Source organism: Osmerus mordax, chromosome 11, assembly GCF_038355195.1.
Source record: "Osmerus mordax isolate fOsmMor3 chromosome 11, fOsmMor3.pri, whole genome shotgun sequence".
In the NCBI taxonomy this organism is placed as follows: domain Eukaryota; kingdom Metazoa; phylum Chordata; class Actinopteri; order Osmeriformes; family Osmeridae; genus Osmerus; species Osmerus mordax.
The window spans coordinates 6405103-6425447 of NC_090060.1; the positions used below are offsets into that span (position 1 = coordinate 6405103).

At 51.0% G+C, this 20345-nt stretch overlaps 1 protein-coding gene across 1 annotated transcript; it reads right to left on the reverse strand.

Moving 5' to 3' along the window:
* Positions 1-816: 816 nt before the first annotated feature.
* si:cabz01090165.1 (uncharacterized protein LOC100333421 homolog) lies at positions 817-8345 on the reverse strand. The gene is given in 4 exon segments (XM_067246308.1): positions 817-977; positions 980-1371; positions 6535-7541; positions 7977-8345. Coding segments are annotated over 4 exon segments (1929 nt in total).
* Positions 8346-20345: the final 12000 nt, after the last annotated feature.

A 20345-nucleotide genomic window follows, 5' to 3' on the forward strand; every position in this document is an offset into this window, starting at 1 on the left:
GGAGTCATAAGAGGAAAATGTGGAAGAAATTGAGTCAGGGAGGTTTGGAGGGATGGAGGGAGGAGGAGATGGAGCGTAGATGTGTGGAGGCATGGGGGGAGGGATGGGGAGATGGGAGGGATCGATTGAGGGAGGGATAGAGGGGTGATAGAGAGATACAGGCAGGGAGGGAGAGAAGGAGGGATGGAGGGAGAGAGGAATGAGGGAGTACTAGAGCCCTGCTAGTCATACTCTAGTGTTTATCTGCTGTGTGATTTTATGATGATTGCTTATTCCCTCAGCCTAGACTGGCATGGGGAACCAGCAATACCACAGCTGCTGGGCTGTAGAACCAGCACACACACACACACACACACACACACACACACACACACACACACACACAAAGAGACACACACATACACAAAGCCTACTTTCAGACAGACACACCCATGCACACATATATACACACGCACACACACACACACACACACACACACACACACACACACTCACAAACAGCCATACATATATCCAAACACACATTCTCCCTGTGACACACTTGGTTGATGCAGCTGTAGCAGTGCTTCAGTGGAACATCTGTTATGCTGACTCATCTGAGCTCACTGGAAAGACACGCCCTTGAAACAGGCAGACACATTCGGACTCGCCTGTTCTCTGGTGGTACGCATATCCCCCTGCACACACATGAACTCATATTTTGTCACACTCATACTCTGATTGGCAGAACAGCCGTGATCGACAGACCCCACTCACCTATGACAGGAGAGCCTGCTCGGCGAGGCAGGGGGGGAGCGGGGCGTCGCCCGTCCTGTGTTATTGTGAGGTGGCGTCGTCCTCCGTGCGCCCGTACTCGGGGTTCAGATCCACCACAGTGGTGCCTCTCAACGCCCCGCCAAACCCCCCCTCGCACCCCCCTCCCGGCCCGTCCTGCCCCCTGTCCTGGGGCGGCGGGGGCTTGCCGCCGGCCGAGCCCAACCCCGCGGAGGAGGAGGGGGGCAAGTGAGCCCCCGGGGCCCCCCCGCCTGCCCCCCGTTGGTCTGGGAGCACACGTTGCTGACGCGGGCCACCTTCTGCTTGTAGTGGTTGCTGTGCAGCTTGTACTTCATCAGCAGGATGAAGATGAAGACGAGGACCGAGGCCACGATGATGCCGCCGATGATGATGATCATGGTGCCGCCCAGGAAGTGGTCCCGTATGGAGTGGCAGCGGCCGTACTCGCGCTCGGTGGCGAACGCCACACAGCCCACCAGGCGCGTGCCCGTCAGGGCCGTCACGCCGTCGTCGTACACGGCCAGCACGCACAGGTCGTAGTCACGCGATGCGGCCAGGTCGCTGAGCAGGAAGAGCTTGTGGGAGGCCGGGATCATCCTGGGGGGGGGGGGGGGGGGGGGGGGGGGGAAGGGGAAAGGGAAATGAGAGAGGGGAGAGAAGAGGGGGGATTGTGGAGAGGAAAAAAGAGAGAAGAAGTTGGTGGTGAGGAACGTGGGAGAGTTTGGGAGGAGTGGTGGACAGTGAGAGTGAGAGAGAGAGGGAGGGAGGGAGAGAAAGAGAGACAGAGAGAAAGAGAGAAAGAGAGAAAGAGAGAGAGAGAGAGGAATGTTATTGATGGAGGGATGATTGGAGGAGAAATGTAAAAGTGGAGGTCAGAGAACCAAACAACCTCCTTTTCAACTCGCAAAGATTACATTTAACCTTGAACAGCTCCACACAAACACACATAAATACACACGCACGCACACACACGCTCGCACATATACACACTCTTGACTACCCTCTCGTTCTCTTCTCTCTCAGACAGGTAAAGCATGATTTACTCCTTGTCTCACACAAACACAGACACACATGTATACTCACACACACACACACATATACACACTAGACCACACAGAGAAGTGTGAACGTGTGTGAGAGGACCTTACATGCATTATTCATACAACCCCCCCCCAACACACACATACACACACACATACTCTTCTTCTTCCACCGCCAGGTTATTTCCATTTATCAACTTGGTTGCCGTGGCCACGGGCTCCAAGGTGACGAGGAGAGAGTGTGGTTTCTGAGGCTGGTGGTGTCCACCGGTGATGGGTGGGGGGGGGGTGACTGTGTGTGTGATGGCACGTGCATTAAACATTTCTCCCGTGGCCAACGGAGCTGTTGGGAAGGGGGGTGAGGAGGGGTGAGGAGGGGTGAGTGGGGGGGAGCAGAGTCAGAGGTCATCCTCTGCAGAAACCATGCTTCTACTCTTCACACCCCCGCTGTTCCTATTAGACGGGTCTGTCCTGTCCTGCACACAGGTTAACACTGTCACACACCCACTACACACACTAACACACACCAACACACAGGCTGACCCAGCCGCACACAATCTACAGTACACGCATACAAACTAACATATCATGCAGACTAACCCGCCACACACACACTAATACACATGCTAATACACGCACACACGATACTACACAGGCTGACACGCAGCCACGCACACGCTTCCACACACGCGCTAACTCACGGCACCCCCCCCTCCTCCACTCTCTCTTCTCAAGTGGATAGGGGAAGGATCAGATAGACTGGGGGTTGGGCTGGGGCTGGGGCTGGGGTTGGGCTGGGGTTGGGCTGGGGCTGGGGCTGGGGCTGGGGCTGGGGCTGGGGTTGGGCTGGGGTTGGGCTGGGGCTGGGGTTGGGCTGGGGTTGGGCTGGGGTTGGGCTGGGGTTGGGCTGGGGCTGGGGTTGGGGTTTGGCTGGGGCTGGGGTTGGGCTGGGGCTGGGGCTGGGGTTGGGCTGGGGCTGGGGTTGGGCTGGGGCTGGGGCTGGGCTGGGGCTGGGTGAGCGGTAGAGGTAGATGAGGGTTGTGAAGGATGAGACTTGGGCGAGTGAGCTGTAGGGTGCATGAGGGGTAGAGGTAAATGAGGGCTGTGCTGGATATGGGGTTAAGTAGTAGATAAGGGAAGGTGGTCATCATTAGTGATGACCACCTTCCACGTAGGCCTGTGGAAATCGTTAGGCCGTCGTTAGGACGCAGCCTACAGGCGTGTGTGTGGGTGGCGAGTGTGTGTGTGCCTCAGGTTGTGAGAAAGGTTTTCTGGATCAGGAGATAATATGTCCAGATGTAGAACCTCAGACCTCAAGCCGTCTGGCCTGCTCTGTTGGAGCTGACCCTGGAAGAGGGAGAGGGGGGGCGTTGTTCATCATTACCGGATGGGCCTGAGGGGGTGGTCATTATTATAGGAGCTGGAAGGATGGATGGCAGGAGGTGAAGGAGATGGCTGGAGGGTGGCCTAAAAGACGACCGGTGGAGGGAGAGGAGGTGTGTGTGTGTGTGTGTGTGCGTCCAGTCTTGTCAGTTTTGACCTTGTCACAGTCCTTGTCACCAGACTTCCAGTCTGTCACGTCTGAGGACAGAACGTGGGCCAAGCAGGGGCCAGGGGCCGTGCGGTGGGGTGGGGTGAGGGGGTGTGAGGGGGGGTGCCATCAGCTGCCAGAATCGGTAGGGGCGGAGGGCAGGTGGAGGGTGTGCGTGTGTGTGATGCCTTTTGTGTGCCACACAGGGTGTGTTCGTCTCTGTGTATTCTGTGAACATGTTTCTGTCTGTCACACGTGTGTGACAGTGAGTGGGTGTCACATTTTCCCATCACCTGCTGTCTGATATAACCAGTGTGATGCTGTATAATTGCTTGGGATTCAACTCTAGGCTCCAGCAGAACAGACATATAGGCAATTACTAGGTACTGATCCCAGGATGAAAGAGAGGGATAGAGAGAGGGGAGAGAGAGAGATAGAGAGAGAGAGAGAGAGAGAGAAGGAGAGATAGAGAGAGAAAGAGAGAGATAGACAAAGGGAGGGAGTGAAAGAAGCTCAAAGAAAGAGGAATGAGAAAACAATGAGAAGGCAAATGGACACCTTCTATTCTCAGGGCTGGTAAAAAAAAAAGTCTCAGATGACATAAAAGCTGTTCTCCCCTTTATCTCCCCCTCCCCCCCCCCCCCCCCCCTGTCTCCCGGCCGGCTGTCTACTGGGACTGGGACTCATGTGGGCTTAATTGATTTGAAAACGCAAGCGCTGATTACTTTGCGCTTACACAAAGCAAGGGGCCTTCCCATGATTTTTCTTTTTTGGCATAATTAACCGCAAAATGCTTTTCATACGTGTATTTTCTTCCGTTGTAATCCTTCCTGAGGGATCGGACGAGACTTAATTACATGCTCGCAACGCTCCTTCAGCGAGGGATCACCCCAGGGTCACGGATCCGGGGAGGAAGGATGAGATGGAGAATAGAGGAAGAGGAACAGGAGGAATATGAACAGAACAATCAATTGATTCATTTCCTGCACTGTCTATTGTTGGGTGCTGCAATAACCCAGAGCGAGGGAGAGAGAGGGAGTCTGAGAGAGAGAAAGAGAGAGACTGAGACAGACAGTCAGAGAGGGAAAGAGAGAGAGTTGTAGAGGAAGAGAGAGTTAGAGAGGTAGAGATGAAGGAAGATGGTTGGAGATGGGGGGGGGTGAGGGAAAGGGAGGAGAGAAGATGAGGAAGTGGGTGGATGGATGAGGCGTGGGAGAGAGCAGGGGGAAGAAGAGAAAGAGAGAGATGGAGCTTGTTTCAGCCCTGAGGCAGAGGGGATAAGGAGACTCCCAGCTCCAGTCTGACTCTGTATTGCTCCAGAGCTATGGCCAGCTTGCTTTATTGTGTTAGAATAAATAGAAGTACTTATCTGTTCAGGGAAAAGCACACAAGGGGAGACAGATGACTGTCAGGGTTGATATTTTCCTTCACACACATACACACACACACACACACACACACATAACTCACACACACACACACACACATAACTCTCACACACACACGCACACGTTCACATGGACACATTATTATGCAAAACAAGCATAAACACATTAAACCATGAACACAAAAATTCCTCCCCATTACATAATAAACAAACACCACTGATAATGCAACACACACCTGAGTCTAATGGGCCGCAGACAAGCTGTAGCTAGCAGCTAGAGGCTAGGGGGAAGAGGCTGGGGGGAGAAGCTGGGGGAGGCGGGTGGAAGGCCCGGGGGAGAAATGGTAGACGAGGCTGGATAGGAGAGGCTGGAAGAGCGGCTGGAGGAAGACTGGAGAAGAGAGGCTGGTAGACAAGGCTGGATAGTAGAGGCTTGGGGAGAGGCTGGGTGTGAGAGGCTGGGTGGGAGACTGGGGGAGAGGCTGGATGATAGAGGCTGGGAGACAGACTGCGGGAGAGGCTGGAGGAGAGAGGCAGGGAGAGAGACTGAGGGAGAGGCTGGAGGAGAGAGCCTGGGTGAAAGGCGGGAGGAGAGAGGCTGGGTGAAAGGCTGGAGGCGAGAGGCTGAGTGAAAGGCTGGAGGAGAGAGGCTGGGTGAAAGGCTGGAGGAGAGAGGTGGCAGAAGTTGGGGAGAGAGACTGAGGGAGAGGTTAGAGAGGAGAGGTGGGGTGGGTGGAAATCCGGAGTTGAAAGGCTGGTAAAATAGGCTGGTTGGGAGTAGCTGGCATGGGGGCTGGAAGGGAGAGGCTGGAGGAGAAAGGCTGGTGGGGAGGCTCGAGGAGAGAGGGTGGAAGGGGAGGAGGCTGGAGAGGCTGAAGGGGAGAGGTTGTTGAAGAGTGCTTATCAAACACCAACCATTGGAAGGGTTAGTGCATTTTAACAAGGTCCCACATTCATACCACCCAAACACTAACATTGTGTTATTATGTGAGGATTTTTAGATGTTTATATTTGTATATGTGTGGAGATAATGCCTCTTTTCTCCAAGGCTGGCATTCACACATGCATAAACACACACACACGCGCACGCACACACACACACACACACACACACACAAACACACACAATCACTTAAAATACTTTACAATGCAACACTTCCTATAAATCCTTCCATGACCCCCTTAGATAGCTCTACAGAGAACAGTTCTGACACTCTCTTCATTACATCACTATACGACCGGCCTTCCACACACTACATCACCGCCAGAGTAGATAATATCCCACTCTATCTCATCCTCAGTCAGGTCACCACATCGCCAACTCCGCCTCCTTAGCCCTGGAGACAAGATGGATGCTAGCATGTCCTCTGATTATGGCTCTACATCACCTCCATGTCACTGCAAACTCCATTACCGCTAACGGTTAACGGCTATTGAGGAGAGAAGCTATAGGCCGGGGTTGGCTGATGGCTTATCAACTCTGCAAGGCAATTGGCTGGGGATGGCTAATGGCTAGGATGCATTGCAATACAACGATACAGGCTTGGAAGAGGCTAATGGCTGATGCTAATGGATACCTGGCAAAAGCCCTGCAAGGCTTTACTTTAGGCTGAAGGGGGGTGAGGTCAGTGTTTACCTTTCAGTCATGCTCAAGTTGATTTGACTGTTCTAGCATCACGTGTTAGATGTGCACAGTCAAGGAACAGGCAGAGAGACAAGCAGACAGACAGACAGACATACAGATGAGCAGACAGACAGACAGACATACAGATGAGCAGACAGACAGACAGACGTGTACCCACCTGTATATGAGTATGTCATCCGTAGAGCTGTTGTACTGAATCTGGTACATGCGGACCCCAGGTATGTGGTTCTGCGGTGGCCAGCGGATGGTGGCGGAAGAAGATGTCAGCTCCGACACGCTGACCCTCTGCTGATCAGACCGGGCGTGGCCCCCGCTGGCGTTGGTGGACTTGATGGAGGTGGGGATGTCCGAGGGCCCGGGGTCAAGCTCCATCTTGGGGTCAAAGTGCGGCGAGGGGTTCACCACCAGCTCCACCGGCGCCGTGGTCTCGCCGGCCGCGTTGGACGCGATGCACGTGAACTTCCCCGAGTCCTTCACGGTGGAGGTGATGATGTCCAGGGAGCCGTTCTCGTAGCAGAGCGTCCTCGACGTGTTCCCGATCAGCTTGTTCTCCGGGCTCACCCAGTGGATGGAAGGTTCCGGGTCACCGACGGACTTGCAGCGCAGGCTGACCTTCTGGCCCTCCATCACGAACATCTTGGAGGTGTGCCGGGTGATCATGGGAGGCTCGCACACAAACTCCTCCTCCCGGATGGTCCAGAAGTACTTCCCCGCCAGCTCTCGGGGCGAGGCGCAGGTCTCCAGGTCGTCCTCGCGGGTCAGCCTCCTCAACCACACCAGCTCACAGTTACAGTGGAGCGGGTTCCCCCCGAAGCTCAGAACCAGGGCGGTGAGCGGAGAACCCTTCATCTTGGCGTAGACGGGGATTCTGAGGAACAGAGGGTCTGGAGGGATCTTCTTCAGCTTGTTGGAGGTCATGTCCAGACGAGCGAGCTTGTGCAGGTTAGAGAAGATGCCCTCGGGGACAAACTCGATGAGGTTGTGGTCCAGGCCGAGGGTGTTGACGGAGGCCAGCAGGGCGATGGTGTCCCAGGGGATGTTCACAAGGTTGTTGTAGGACAGGTCCAAGTCCTCCAGCGTCTCCAGGAAGTCCTGGAAGCTGCCCTCGGAGATGCTGTGCAGCTGGTTGTTGCTCAGGATCAGGTGGCGCAGGTTCACCAGGCCCTGGGGGGCGGGGGTGGGGGTGGGGGGAGGGTGCGAAGATAAGGGGAGGGAGGAAGGGGGATGTTGGTGAGTTGATGGGGGTGGGTGAGAAGGTTGGGGATGGGGAGGGGGGGTGTAACAGGGTTATGAATCACATGAAAACTGTGAGGGACTGTCCTTTTCTGACAGATAAATACCTTCTCCAATGTGCTATTGCTGGAGAACAATCTGTAAGATCCTGTACATTGCATTTCATTATGCTAGTTAGTACATCTCTCCCTCGATTCCTCTAATGTTAATGACATGTCACATGGGGAGGTAGGGGGTGGGCGGCTGAACCACAGACTATTTCCAGCTTATTCCCCACAACAAACACCCATAATTCACCCAACCCCCATCCCCTTAACAACCACCACACCTCCCTCAAAGTCCCCGGGATCGCCGCTGTGCCCGTACCTGGAAGTGCGAGTCGTCCAGGGTGGTGAGCCGGTTGGCGTCCAGGTGCAGGGCGTGCAGGTCCTGCAGGTCTGCGAAGGCGTAGGGCATGATCTGGCTGATGGTGTTGCGCGACAGCGTCAGGTGGATCAGGCTGCTCATGTTGGCGAAGTCGCGGTGCCGCAGCGTGGTGATGAAGTTGTCCATCAGCCTCAGCTCGGCCGTCTGCCGGTCGATGTTGGGCGGGACGAACAGGAGGCCCGTCTTGGCGCAGAGGACGGTGTAGGACGGCAGCAGGTTCTGGCACGTGCAGCGCTTCGGACACAGCATGGAGTCGGTCGTCGCCGCGGCCGCCGGGACGAGGAGAAGTAGCAGGAGGAGGGTCTCCATGGCAACGCTGATGTCGAGCAGGAAGGGGTTGAGGGGGGAGGGGAAGGGGGGACGGGGGGAATGGGGGAAGGGTGGGTGTTAGTGGATAAAGTTGATGCACTGAGAACGCGTGTGCGTTTGATCCTTTTATGCTAGTTCCAACACCCAAGTTGGTGTGTATTCAGTCTGTGGATAAAGAACTAGAGAAGGTTCCTACAAATGCGAATCAGTGACTGAAAAAAGTCTTTGTGATGCGAGATGATCTAGAACATCAGTTAGCTTTTTCTGAAGATTGACATCAGAACTTTGCCAAAACTGCTTATGCAAAACTGCAGATGATATGATGAAATATGCATGCCTAAGTAGGCCTCGTGGTGCTGTGGGCTGAATATGAACCAGCTGGCTGAAGATAACACTGGGATCACTCACACACACACACACACACACACACACACACACACACACACACACACACACACGCATATGCACACACAAACACACACACACACAAACACACACTGATATCTGACTCCCCATCCTCCTACCCTTCCTCAAACATCATGCCCCTGGTCCTAGCCAGGCATATGTAAACACACTGATGCTCCAGAAAAGCTAATGGCTATCAGATAGGAGATTCTTTGTTCAGTGTTTGTGCATTCCCTTCCATTTTCATAACGTTTACAAAGATGAGCATGAAGGTAATTATTTTCCGTGCCAGGGAACCCGCTCTGAATACCAAGAAGCAGGATGGGGGCTGATGAAAGAGTCACAGTCAGGATAGGAAGAGGAGGAGGAGAGGAGGAGGAAGAGGAAAAGGAGGAGGAGGAGGAAGAGATAGAGATAGACTGTTCTGTGTAGTTACAGCTTGATACCTACTGGTGGGGATGTTGAGCTGTGCAGTTGTGCACACAACACCCTCTTTGTGTGCCTGGCTCCACACACGCACACACAAACACCAAACACACACACACACCAAACACACACACGCCAAACACACACACACACACACACACGCCAAACATACACACACACACACACACACAGGAGCCAGGAGGGAGTGGGACTGCAGTTCTGCTTAAGCGAGTCATATATCACAGGTCCAGAAAAAGACACAGCATCTCTATAGTCGGGCCAGACACACTTCCGGAAAGTCACACACACACACACAGTTGGTGCATGACAGAAACGAAGCGGTGATGGAGACAGCTATTAGATGTTTCCCTCACCACCAAAAGAAAGTCTGAGTAAAAAGCAAAGTGCATGCCACAGCGCTCAGAAGCCAAACTAGATTTTCTGCGGTTCAGTCACGGTGGCATCTAACTGTGGTGTACATTTAGCCAGGGAACAGTATGTGAACGAGTCTGGCAAAGCACACCCATAATGAGCCGATTGTTACTGGTTATCACCCTGGTATTAGGGAACTATACACGCAGAACAGTCGGACTACTCCAAAACCCAACCTCTGCCATCTGAGACCCAGCGTGAGCCCAAGTGTCTGGCGTCAATCAAGTACCCAGCATGCATCACTCAGCAGACACATAAAGGAAGCATGAGTATTTGCCCTCAACGTGGTGGCTCTCGTAATTACGCTTATTGTGAGATGGAGAAAGAGAAACCGGAGGGGTGTTTGTGTTGGAGGATTTGAAATACCATGGAATATTATGTTTGGGGGATTATGTAACATATATATATAGTGAGATGATTTTCCGCCAATTAGACCTCTGCGGGGAGGGATTTGTTTAGGAGGTGGCGTAATCACATACATTTTAGAATGCCGCGAAGGAACAGCGGGGTGAAGGGTGGGAAGGAGAGGGCTTGTGGACAGGCTATAGAAAGACCCTGTATGACGGCTCTGATGGTGAAATATTCATGCCAGCGCACCCATTCAATACCTCTTCCCAAGCCGAAACAAGCTGTATTGACTGACTCCATCAATATTTCAAAGGAGAGGAGAGAGGGGCAACTGTTGAATTGTTTGACCGAGAGATCAGGGGGAGGATGGAAGGAGTGGGTGGAGGGTGGGGGGTGGGTGGGAGGAGGGGGGAGTGGGTGGAGGGTGGGGGGTGGGGGGGAGGATGGGGGAGTGGGAAACGGGTCGACCTCTTAGTCTGTGGTGAGGGGTTTTCCTGACTATCATCTGGGTAAAGATGTGCTAAACACACACACACACACACACACTGACACACACATTCAAGAAGAAGACTGGAGCTGAGGAGAGGAGAGGATACTGTGTGTAGCGGTGTGTGCAGCTTTGTGTGGTAGCTGTGAGTGTAGGTGTGTGGTAGGTGTGCAGTAGCTGTATGTGCAGGAGTGTGTAGTAGCTGTTTCTGTAAGTGTGTGTGGTATATGTGTAGTAGCTGTATGTGTAGCTGTGTGTAGTAACTGAATGTATAGTTGTGTGTGTAGGTGTGTGTAGCAGTGTGTAGTAGCTTCATGTGTAGGAGTGTGTGATAGTTATGCTGGCAGTGTGAAGTAAAACGTTGTTAGCCAGACTTGAACAAATTCTTAAAGAACTCTGTTCCAATGCCAGACATTTCATCAAGACAGACAGGCCACACAACAACTAAGAATTCCCATTTGCTCGACTGTATGAAGGTGTGTGTGTGATGACCCTGGCCGTGATCACAACAGTAAATATAAGTAAGTAGGACAGCTGTGTTTGAACAGTCAGACCCTGCAGCCTGCAGTGTTCTCTCTCTGGCACAAACACAGACACACACATACACTCCCCTGGGCCTCATGGCTGTTACCAGGGTTCATTGGACTCTCTGTTACCTTTCTACATCAACCACACATACACACACAGAAACACACACACATACAGACACACACACACGCCTACAAGCATATGCACAAATATGATTTTAGAAACATGAGTGTGTGTGTGATAGAATGCAGCTGTGAGGGCCTTTACGGGTTTGTTGACCATCATAACAGGCCTGATCCAAACCCACATTACCCATAATGATAGGGCACCGGACTGAACATGAGCCCACCTGGACCTAATGGAAAAATGCACAAAGGAGCATTTTTGGACATTTTCCCAAACAGACACAGACAGAGACGGATAGAATGCAGACGCATTCATTCACTTCATCTCTCTCTCCATCCCTCTCTCCATCTATCTCCCTACATTTCCTTCACTTCCATCTCCCTCCCACCCTGCATCTCTCTTTTCTCTCTCTCTCCATATCTCCCTCTGTCTCCATTTCTCTCTCTCTATCTCCATCTATCCATCTCTATCTCTCTCCATTTCTCTTTCTATCTCTCTCCATCCTTCTCCATCTCTCTCTCTCCCCCTCCATCTCACTTTATTTCTAACTCTCTCTCTCTTTCCATCTTTCTCCTTCTCTCTCTATTACAGTGCTACCTTACCAATCAGTGTTCCTTTGTGTGAGGCTAACCTGTAATTGCAGAGAGCAGATGAAAAGCACAGGCTAATGAGTGGACAGCAGACTTTTCTTTGTTACGGGGATACTGCTGTCTGCTGCTGTTTGACCTAACTCTACGCCCCCCCCACGCTACGCCCTGCAGCCCATGACCTCCTACCCCCCCCCCCCCCCACACACACACACACACATCCATACCCACGTCCCCTTTTCTCAATACAGTAATCGTCCCCATTCGTCTAGGTAAATAAACCCTCTCACTAAATGGACTTGTGTGAAAGAGTGATGCTGGGTTGGTGTGTGGTGGGGCACGTGTCATGGGCATGTGTGCACACATGTGTGTGTCCTCCCAGGGGGGGGGGGGGGGGGGGGGGGTTAAAAGGACAGATGCTATTTTACAACCTCTGCATTCACAAATAATACTATTACTATTACAATACTATTACTGGTACAATACTACTACAATAACATTACTATTACAATACTATTACTGCTAATAAAGTTCCACTAAACATCTTGTACACACAAACACAAACAAACACACAGACATGCACACACACACACACACATATATGCACACAGGAAGCCATTCACGCACACAAGTAGGTACACCAACACAAAGGCACACACATGAACACACACACACCCAGTAACAAGGATACATATCCTTTCTGCACACATACATACACACATACACACACACACAAACATTTCCAATTAGCACATATACAGACTTGCACCCACTCTTGTAGACAAACACATACACTTAATCATTTCTTTTTTACTTATGTAAACCACAAACAAACACCCACTTATTGTCAGCAGGTACTGTACAGGATCATACATCTTCCAAAGCATTTTCACACAAACACACACACACAAGGTTTCTGTCGAATATTTTGTCTTACACAAACGTGTCCAAATGTTTCTGTTTTTTTCAACACGTCAGGAGTTATGTATGTATACATATACATACACACAAACACACACATACTCTCTCACACACACACACACATTACCTATCTTTTTAGTGTCTTCACACTCTTCACCACCTTTCCATCTAACCCCGACCTCTAATTAAACCACTTCACCTGCTCTCAGATCAGACATGTCTCTACCATTACACACTCCATCTTTCCTTACACACTCACACACACACACCGTGTCCCTCTCTTTCCCCTGGTCTCCCCCACACTCCCTCGACTCCTCCTCCCTCTTCCCATATCATTGGCCAGACTCCAGGCATGGATCAGATAGAGAACAGTTAATGATTGGTTAATCGGATTTGGTGCTTGATGTGCGACAGCAGGATAATCCAATCACAGAGGCAGTCAGTTAATAGTGTTACAGCTATAATCAGAATTAGAATGGGATTTATTCGCCATGAAAGTTTGCACAGACAAGGAATTTGCTTTGGCAGGAAGGTGCATACAATAAACATATACCTACAATTTAAATATCCATACTAAGGGTACATAAACTAGCAGTACTAAGTGGGATTAGAATATAATTAAATATACAATAAAATAAAATATAAGTTTCCGTAAATTACAATATAAAAATACAAAAATACAAATATTACAAAAAATACAAATGTACAAGATACCATTATTGTAATGCAGTGCAAAAAGCAGTGTGTTTTAAGCAAGAAGTCATTAGAGTCAGTGTGGTCCCTTGGCCTTTTTGAAGAGGCCAACAGCGGAAGGGAAGAAACTGTTTTTGTGGCGTGAGGTATTGGTCCTGATGGACCGCAGCCTTCTGCCGGAGGGGAGTGACTGAAACAGGGAGTGTCCAGGGTGGGAGGAGTCGGCCACAATCTTCCTTGCTCGCCTCAGGGTCCTCGAGGTGTGCAGGTCCTCGAGGGTAGGCAGATTGCAGCCAATCACCTTCTCAGCAGTGCGGATGATACGCTGCAGTCTGCTCTTGTCCTTGGCAGTGGCAGCAGCGTACCAGACGGTGATGGAGGAGGTGAGGATGGACTCAATGATGGCTGAGTAGAAGTGCACCATCATTGTCTTTGGCAGGTTGAACTTCTTCAGCTGCCAAAGGAAGTACATCCTCTGTTGTGCTTTCTTGATGAGGGAGCTGATGTTCAGTTCCCACTTGAGGTCCTGGGAGAGGATAGTGCCCAGGAAGCGGAAGGACTCCACAGTGTTGACTGGGGAGTCACACAGGGTGATGGGGGTGAGTGGGGCTGTGTTCCTCCTGAAGTCCACAACCATCTCCACTGTCTTAAGAGCATTGAGTTCTAAGTTGTTCTGGCTGCACCAGGTCACCAGGTTGGCCGCTTCCCACCTATAATCAGACTCGTCTCCACCAGAGATGAGCCCAATGGTGTCGTCCGCAAACTTCAGGAGTTTGACGGACGGATGACTGGAGGTGCAACTGTTGGTGTACAGGGAGAAGAGCAGAGGAGAAAGGACGCAGCCCTGAGGTGATCCGGTGCTGATGGACCGGGAGTCAGAGACTTGTGTTCCCAGCTTAACGCACTGCTTCCTGTCAGACAGGAAGTCTGTGATCCACCTGCAGGTGGAATCAGGCACGTTCAGCTGGGAGAGCTTGTCCTGAAGCAGGGCGGGGATGATGGTATTGAAGGCAGAGCTGAAGTCCACAAACAGGATCCTGGCATAGGATGCTGGGGAGTCCAGGTGCTGTAGGGTGAAGTGGAGGGCCATGTTAACTGCATCGTCCACAGACCTGTTGGCTCTGTAGGCAAACTGCAGGGGGTCCAGTAGAGGGTCAGTGATGGATTTAAGGTGTGCCAGCACCAGGCGCTCGAAAGACTTCATTACCACAGAGGTCAGGGCGACGGGTCTGTAGTCATTATGTCCTGTTGGCCTTGGCTTTTTGGGCACAGGGATGATGGTGGAGGACTTGAGACAGGCTGGCACATGGCATGTCTCAAGGGAGGTGTTAAAGATGTAGGTAAACACCGGAGACAGCTGGTCAGTGCAGTGCTTGAGGGTGGCTGGAGAGACAGAGTCCGGCCCAGCTGCTTTGCGGGGATTCTGCCTCTTGAAAAGTCTGTTAACTTCACCCTCCTGAATGGAGAGAGTCGTCACTGTAGAGGGGGGGGAGGTGGGAGGCCTCCTGGGTGGGAAGGGGTAGTTCAGGACTGTCCAATTGTCTTTCAAATCTGCAGTAGAACTCATTCAGGTCGTTGGCCAGGCGGGAGTCGTTAGTGGAGTGGGGGGCTCTGGGCTTGTAGTTGGTAATCTGCCTGAGCCCTCTCCAGACAGAAGCAGAGTCGTTTGCAGAGAATTGGTGTTTTAGTTTCTCTGAGTACAGTCGTTTAGCCTCCCTCACCGCCTTGCTAAACCTGTTCTTCGACTCCTTGAAACTGTCTTTGTCCCCACTCCTAAACGCGGCCTCTTTCTCTGACCTCAACCTTCTGAGTTTAGCTGTAAACCAGGGTTTGTCGTTGTTGTAGCTTACCCTGGTGCGTGTTGGTATACAGCAGTCCTCACAAAAGCTGATGTATGATGTCACAGCCTCTGTGAGCTCATCCAGACTATTGGTAATGATTGTCTGAACCTCTTGGAGCTGGCTGGCTGGCTATCTGGCAAGTTTGACTGGCTGGCTGGCTGGCTGACTGGCTAGTTTGGCTGGCCAGCTTTGACACAATTTACAGTAATGGGTAAACCATGTCCCCTTCATCTAACACTCTCTCTTTGCTTATGACATCAATTGGTATAACCTCCTCTCCTCACCTCTCCTCTCCAAGGGAGGTGCTGTGGCCTGAAGGACAGCAACAGCTACGGTCATCCACACCCTGAAGCCGAAACACACCATCTTCTACACCAGACACACACGCAGATGAACACATACACATTAACACACACAAGGCACTCCACAGAAAAACAGAGATAAACAGATAGGAGCAGTGGGATGGAATAACTGGAGCCTGGAGAGGATTCTGCTAATCTTAGTCTTTCCCTCAGTCCTCACATCACCTCCCCACACAAACACACACACACGTTCACACGCACACATTGGATTCGTCTCTGGCCTATCTGTGCTGGCTACTGGTTGGTTGGAGCAGAAGTCAGGCTAGGTGAAGTCTGACTCCAGGATCCCGTCCAAAGCATCTGGACCAGGGCCACCAGTCCCTGATACACCTGCCTGGGTCAGTGGGAGCTGATGGGGCATCAGCAGACTCACACAGGGGATCTTCTACTGGAGGTGACATGGTCGCAGAATTGGCACTGGAACATGGTTGTGTAATACCACAGCGCAGGGTAGAAAGCAGTTTTGTCTGTCTTTTTCGAAAGATGTCTCCTCCCCTGGTTTAAACCCTTCCTTTCTCCTCTCCTCCCCTCCCCTATATCTCTGTTATTCCTTCATTACTCCCTTTCATCATTGCTCCCTCCATTGCTCCCTCCATTGCTCCAACCATTGCTCCCTCCATTGCTACCTCCCTCCCTTACTCCCTTCCTCCCTTCCTACCTACCTTCCTCCCTCTTCTCACCTCTTCCTGTCTGTTGGTCAAGCTACCTAGGTGAAGTTTCTCCATGCTGGCATGCCTACTGTGGAAGATAATCTGGCATAGCAACAGTATGACACTTACTATCGTACTGGTGGGGGGGGTCTGTAAATATCTCTTGTACAGACCAGATGGGTAACTACTATAACACATACATATACCTGTGCACACACAGACACACATACCTATGCACACAGACAGACAGACAGACAGACACAAAACATCCTGCTTGCCCCTGCTAACACATTACCTTTCCTCTCTACTTCACCCACACACTGAAGAATCCACTCCATCGTTGAACAAAACACAAGCACACCCCCCCCCCCCCCCTTCACCTCTGTTTGAAGTGATGTGGGTGTGTTATCTGACACTAAGACCTAGGGGCGGTGTGGTGGAGAAAGACTGGGCAAGTTGGCTAGCCCAGCATAGCTTTCAGACTGGTATCATTCTTACCCCTCAAGCCTGCCTGTGTGTTTGTGTGTGTGTGTGTTTGGTGAGTGGTGTGTTTGTGTGTGTGTGTGTTTGGTGAGTGGTGTGTTTGTGTGTGTGTGTGTTTGGTGAGTGGTGTGTTTGTGTGTTTGGTGAGTGGTGTATGTTTGGTGAGTGGTGTGTGTGTGTGAGGTGTCTCTGTTATCTTGCAGAGCTGCTAGAATGAGGGGGAGGACAGGGCTGTAGAGCAGCAGTGATTAGCATCCTTCTCAGTGAGAAAGAAACCACCCTTAATGAAGCGAAGGCCACACACAAAGACGAACAATCACACGCAAGCTAACACACACACACATGCAAACACACACACCCACACACACACACACACACATGCAAACACGCGCGCACAAAAATAGACATTCTTCTCCTTGGTTCTCAAGGTTTCTCATTTCCCACAGAAAGATTTGAAAAGACATTCAACAAAATGCTCAAGACCAGACTCAGGCCCATTGGACGGCACTCACAACTAGAGGTGAAAACCCTTCCTGTTTACCAAACTGTACTCTATGTCCATGTTCCATGTACACCCTCACACGCATGGCACAGGGATTAGCCACTGTTTAAACCAGCGAGGGTTGAGATTAGCAGCTTGCTAACATGTTGGTAAATAATACAATTACAAGCTGGAGGTGGTAGGTTTGACAGAATTAACATCACAGAGCTCTGGCGCTTGGAGATAACAGGTTTATTCAGCACACATTCACCTGCTACACAGACTTTACGTAGTCCACGCAACTTGGTCTGCAGAACCTGAAATAAACCAAATATCAAATAGAGGAATAACCTTGCTCTGTCGCTCTGGATAAGAGCGTCTGCTAAATGACTAAATGACTAAATAACCTTGTTTACAAAACTAAAAATTAATATAAGTGTGGCCTGGTTTACATCAAATGCTAGGACCTATTCACCTGCTCTACAGAACCCGGTTTACATTCACCTGGTATGGAAGTTCTGGAATGCAGAACCTGCTACTGAGGTTCTGATCCATAACCATCCGCACGTTGAGTTTGGATCATTGTGACCAATTTAGCCAGCAACACCACTGAAACACTGGCAGTTTGAAGGGGTGGGTGTGAATCCAACTGGAGTGTTTGAAACAAATTTGAGAGGTGGTTCACTCGAGCCGTGGTTTAGCCCAAGTCTCCCAGCAGCCTGGAGAGTGACAGGGAACTGGAGCTGCTGCTGTCAGCAGCGCCCACGGCGCCGACATCACGCGCTTCGACACCACGTTACTGACCACATGGCTGTGGTGGAAATTTCCGCCTGAGTGTGCCTGCGGGTGCGTGCGTGTGCGATAGGGTGTGTATGCGCTTGTGTGCGTAAGTGGGCCTGTGTATATGTGTGTGCATATGGGTGCACCTTTGTGTGTGCGTGCATGCGTGTGTTTGGGACCATATGCAGGCGGAACAAACACCAGCAGGACGAGGCGTCGGTGACCTTGGCGACGCCCATTGCCGGGGCGACGGGAAGCGTACGGAGGCTGACAGGTGTCACACAGCACAGGGAGGCAGCGTGGCGTGTGCTCCCCGCGGTCACGCACGCGCTCACAACGCGGACGTTTTCCAGGCACGCCCCCCAGACGCACCGCACCCCGGAAACACATGCTGTGTGACGGAGCGTTGCGTGGAAACTGTTGCTGTGACGAACAAGGAGTGTGGAGGTGGATTCGAGACGTGATGGAATTGGAAAAGTTGCGTTGTTGAGGCGAAGCTCCCAGCTGCCAGTTAGCAGCCAGCACAACATGTTCTCCTCAGACACTTTGAAGGAAGCTACAGCTTAAACTCACACACGCACACACACACACACACACTGCTAAGATGTTCAAAGCAGTAGATAAGACCTCATGATGTGTGTGTGTGTGAGTTTGTGAGCACGTGTGTGTTTTGGAGCATGTGTGTGTGTGTGTGTTTGCGCGAGCGAGTGTGTATGTGTGTGTGGTGTCAGGGGTGAAGGTCTATCCTGCAGGGAAGTTTCCAGATGGCCAGATGTTGGGAGATTTGCCCTCTAACAGATGCTTGTTTCAGACTTCTCACATCGCTGGTCCACTCAGACAGCCATGCTGTACACAAGCTTTTCTGCTGATGCGCTCACAAAGTTTCTGGAGTTGAATGCCAGACATTCAAACTTTCCACCAGCAGAGATTAAAAACAGGGAAGGCTTGCTGTTTTAATGTACTCCTTGTAATGAACCCAGAGGTGGGTGGAGGGAGATATACTGAAGATGTACTGTATGGAATATATATTGTATGGAAGATACAGAAGCTAACAGTCAGCAGCATTCAGGACCTCGTGACACGGCCTTGCACATCTAGAATACAGGACGTGTAGGGGTGGAAGTGGAGATGAAGAGAGCTATAAAATGCTTTGTGAGTGTTGGCGTACATGTTTGTGTGTGTGTTGGTGCGTTGGTGTTTGCCTCTGCGAGTGTGACGGTGGCTGTGTGTGTGTTGGTGTGTGCTGCTGTGTGTGTGTGTGTGTGTGTGTGTCCGGGGGTTACAGGCTCTGACGGAGGGCTATGAAGAGGTGAGAATGATGGTACAGTGTTAGTATCTCAGTCGGAACCAGGTAGAGGTGATTCAAGTGACCTGTTGACACAGCGGGCCTGGGAGGTGTCAATCCTCCAGCACCGCAGGATCAATCCCAGCATGCATCAGTCCTGTCCTCGCAGCCGGACAGCCGTGGGTGTGAGGGCGAGTTGCGTGTTATTGTCCTCTAACTTCCCGTATGACTCACACACACACAAGTAAACTCACACACACACCTACACACACCAAACACACACACAAACACACGTTCAGGCATGCTCACACACACGCACACATACGCACACACCCAAACAGGCAAGTACACTCTCACACACACACACACACACACACGCGTAGGCATGCTTCCACACACAAGCTCATACACGTACACACACATATCGTACATATACACATGCGCTCACACACACTAAAATGTACACACACACTCACTCATGTATATATACACACACGCACTTACCCTTGGACACACACAACCCCCAAACACCAAACCTTTCATTAGAAGAAATCAGCAGACTCGTTAATCCACATTAGCCAGTGTTTAGAGCAGAGCAGGAGTCAGAAAGACAGACGGGTTGGGCTGAATAAGACACAACCCTTCACTGCTGTCCTCTCTCACCCTGTACTTATCTAGGCCTCATAGAAGAACCGCTGCAGCAGTGAATCCATGCTGTTAACTACCAGAGGCCTTGCACTGTCGAGCAAGGAGAATATATAAATATATATATACATGTCATATATATATATAGATATATATGTCAATGCAGTAAAGGCCCAATCCTACATGGTACGTACACTTATCTGGTGAGCTACCAGGGTACCCAAGAAGAAAGTCTCTCAAAGAGAATCCTAAGAACTTCTCTATAGAGTTTGAGCTTTTCATTAAACATTCTTCCAATATTCATTACAATCAGGCTGTATCTAAAATGAGCTGAAGGAGGGTAATTAGCCCCGGGGTCTTTAGGCTGAGAATCATTTTTCCCGTTTATGGTCCGCTATTATACCATGCAGCGACTTTCCAACAGGTGAACTCATATACTACTCTCTCTTTTATGACCTCAGTAGACAGGCAGTGTAATATGCTTTATGTTGTCAATTGAATCAAACGCTTTTAGAGGGTG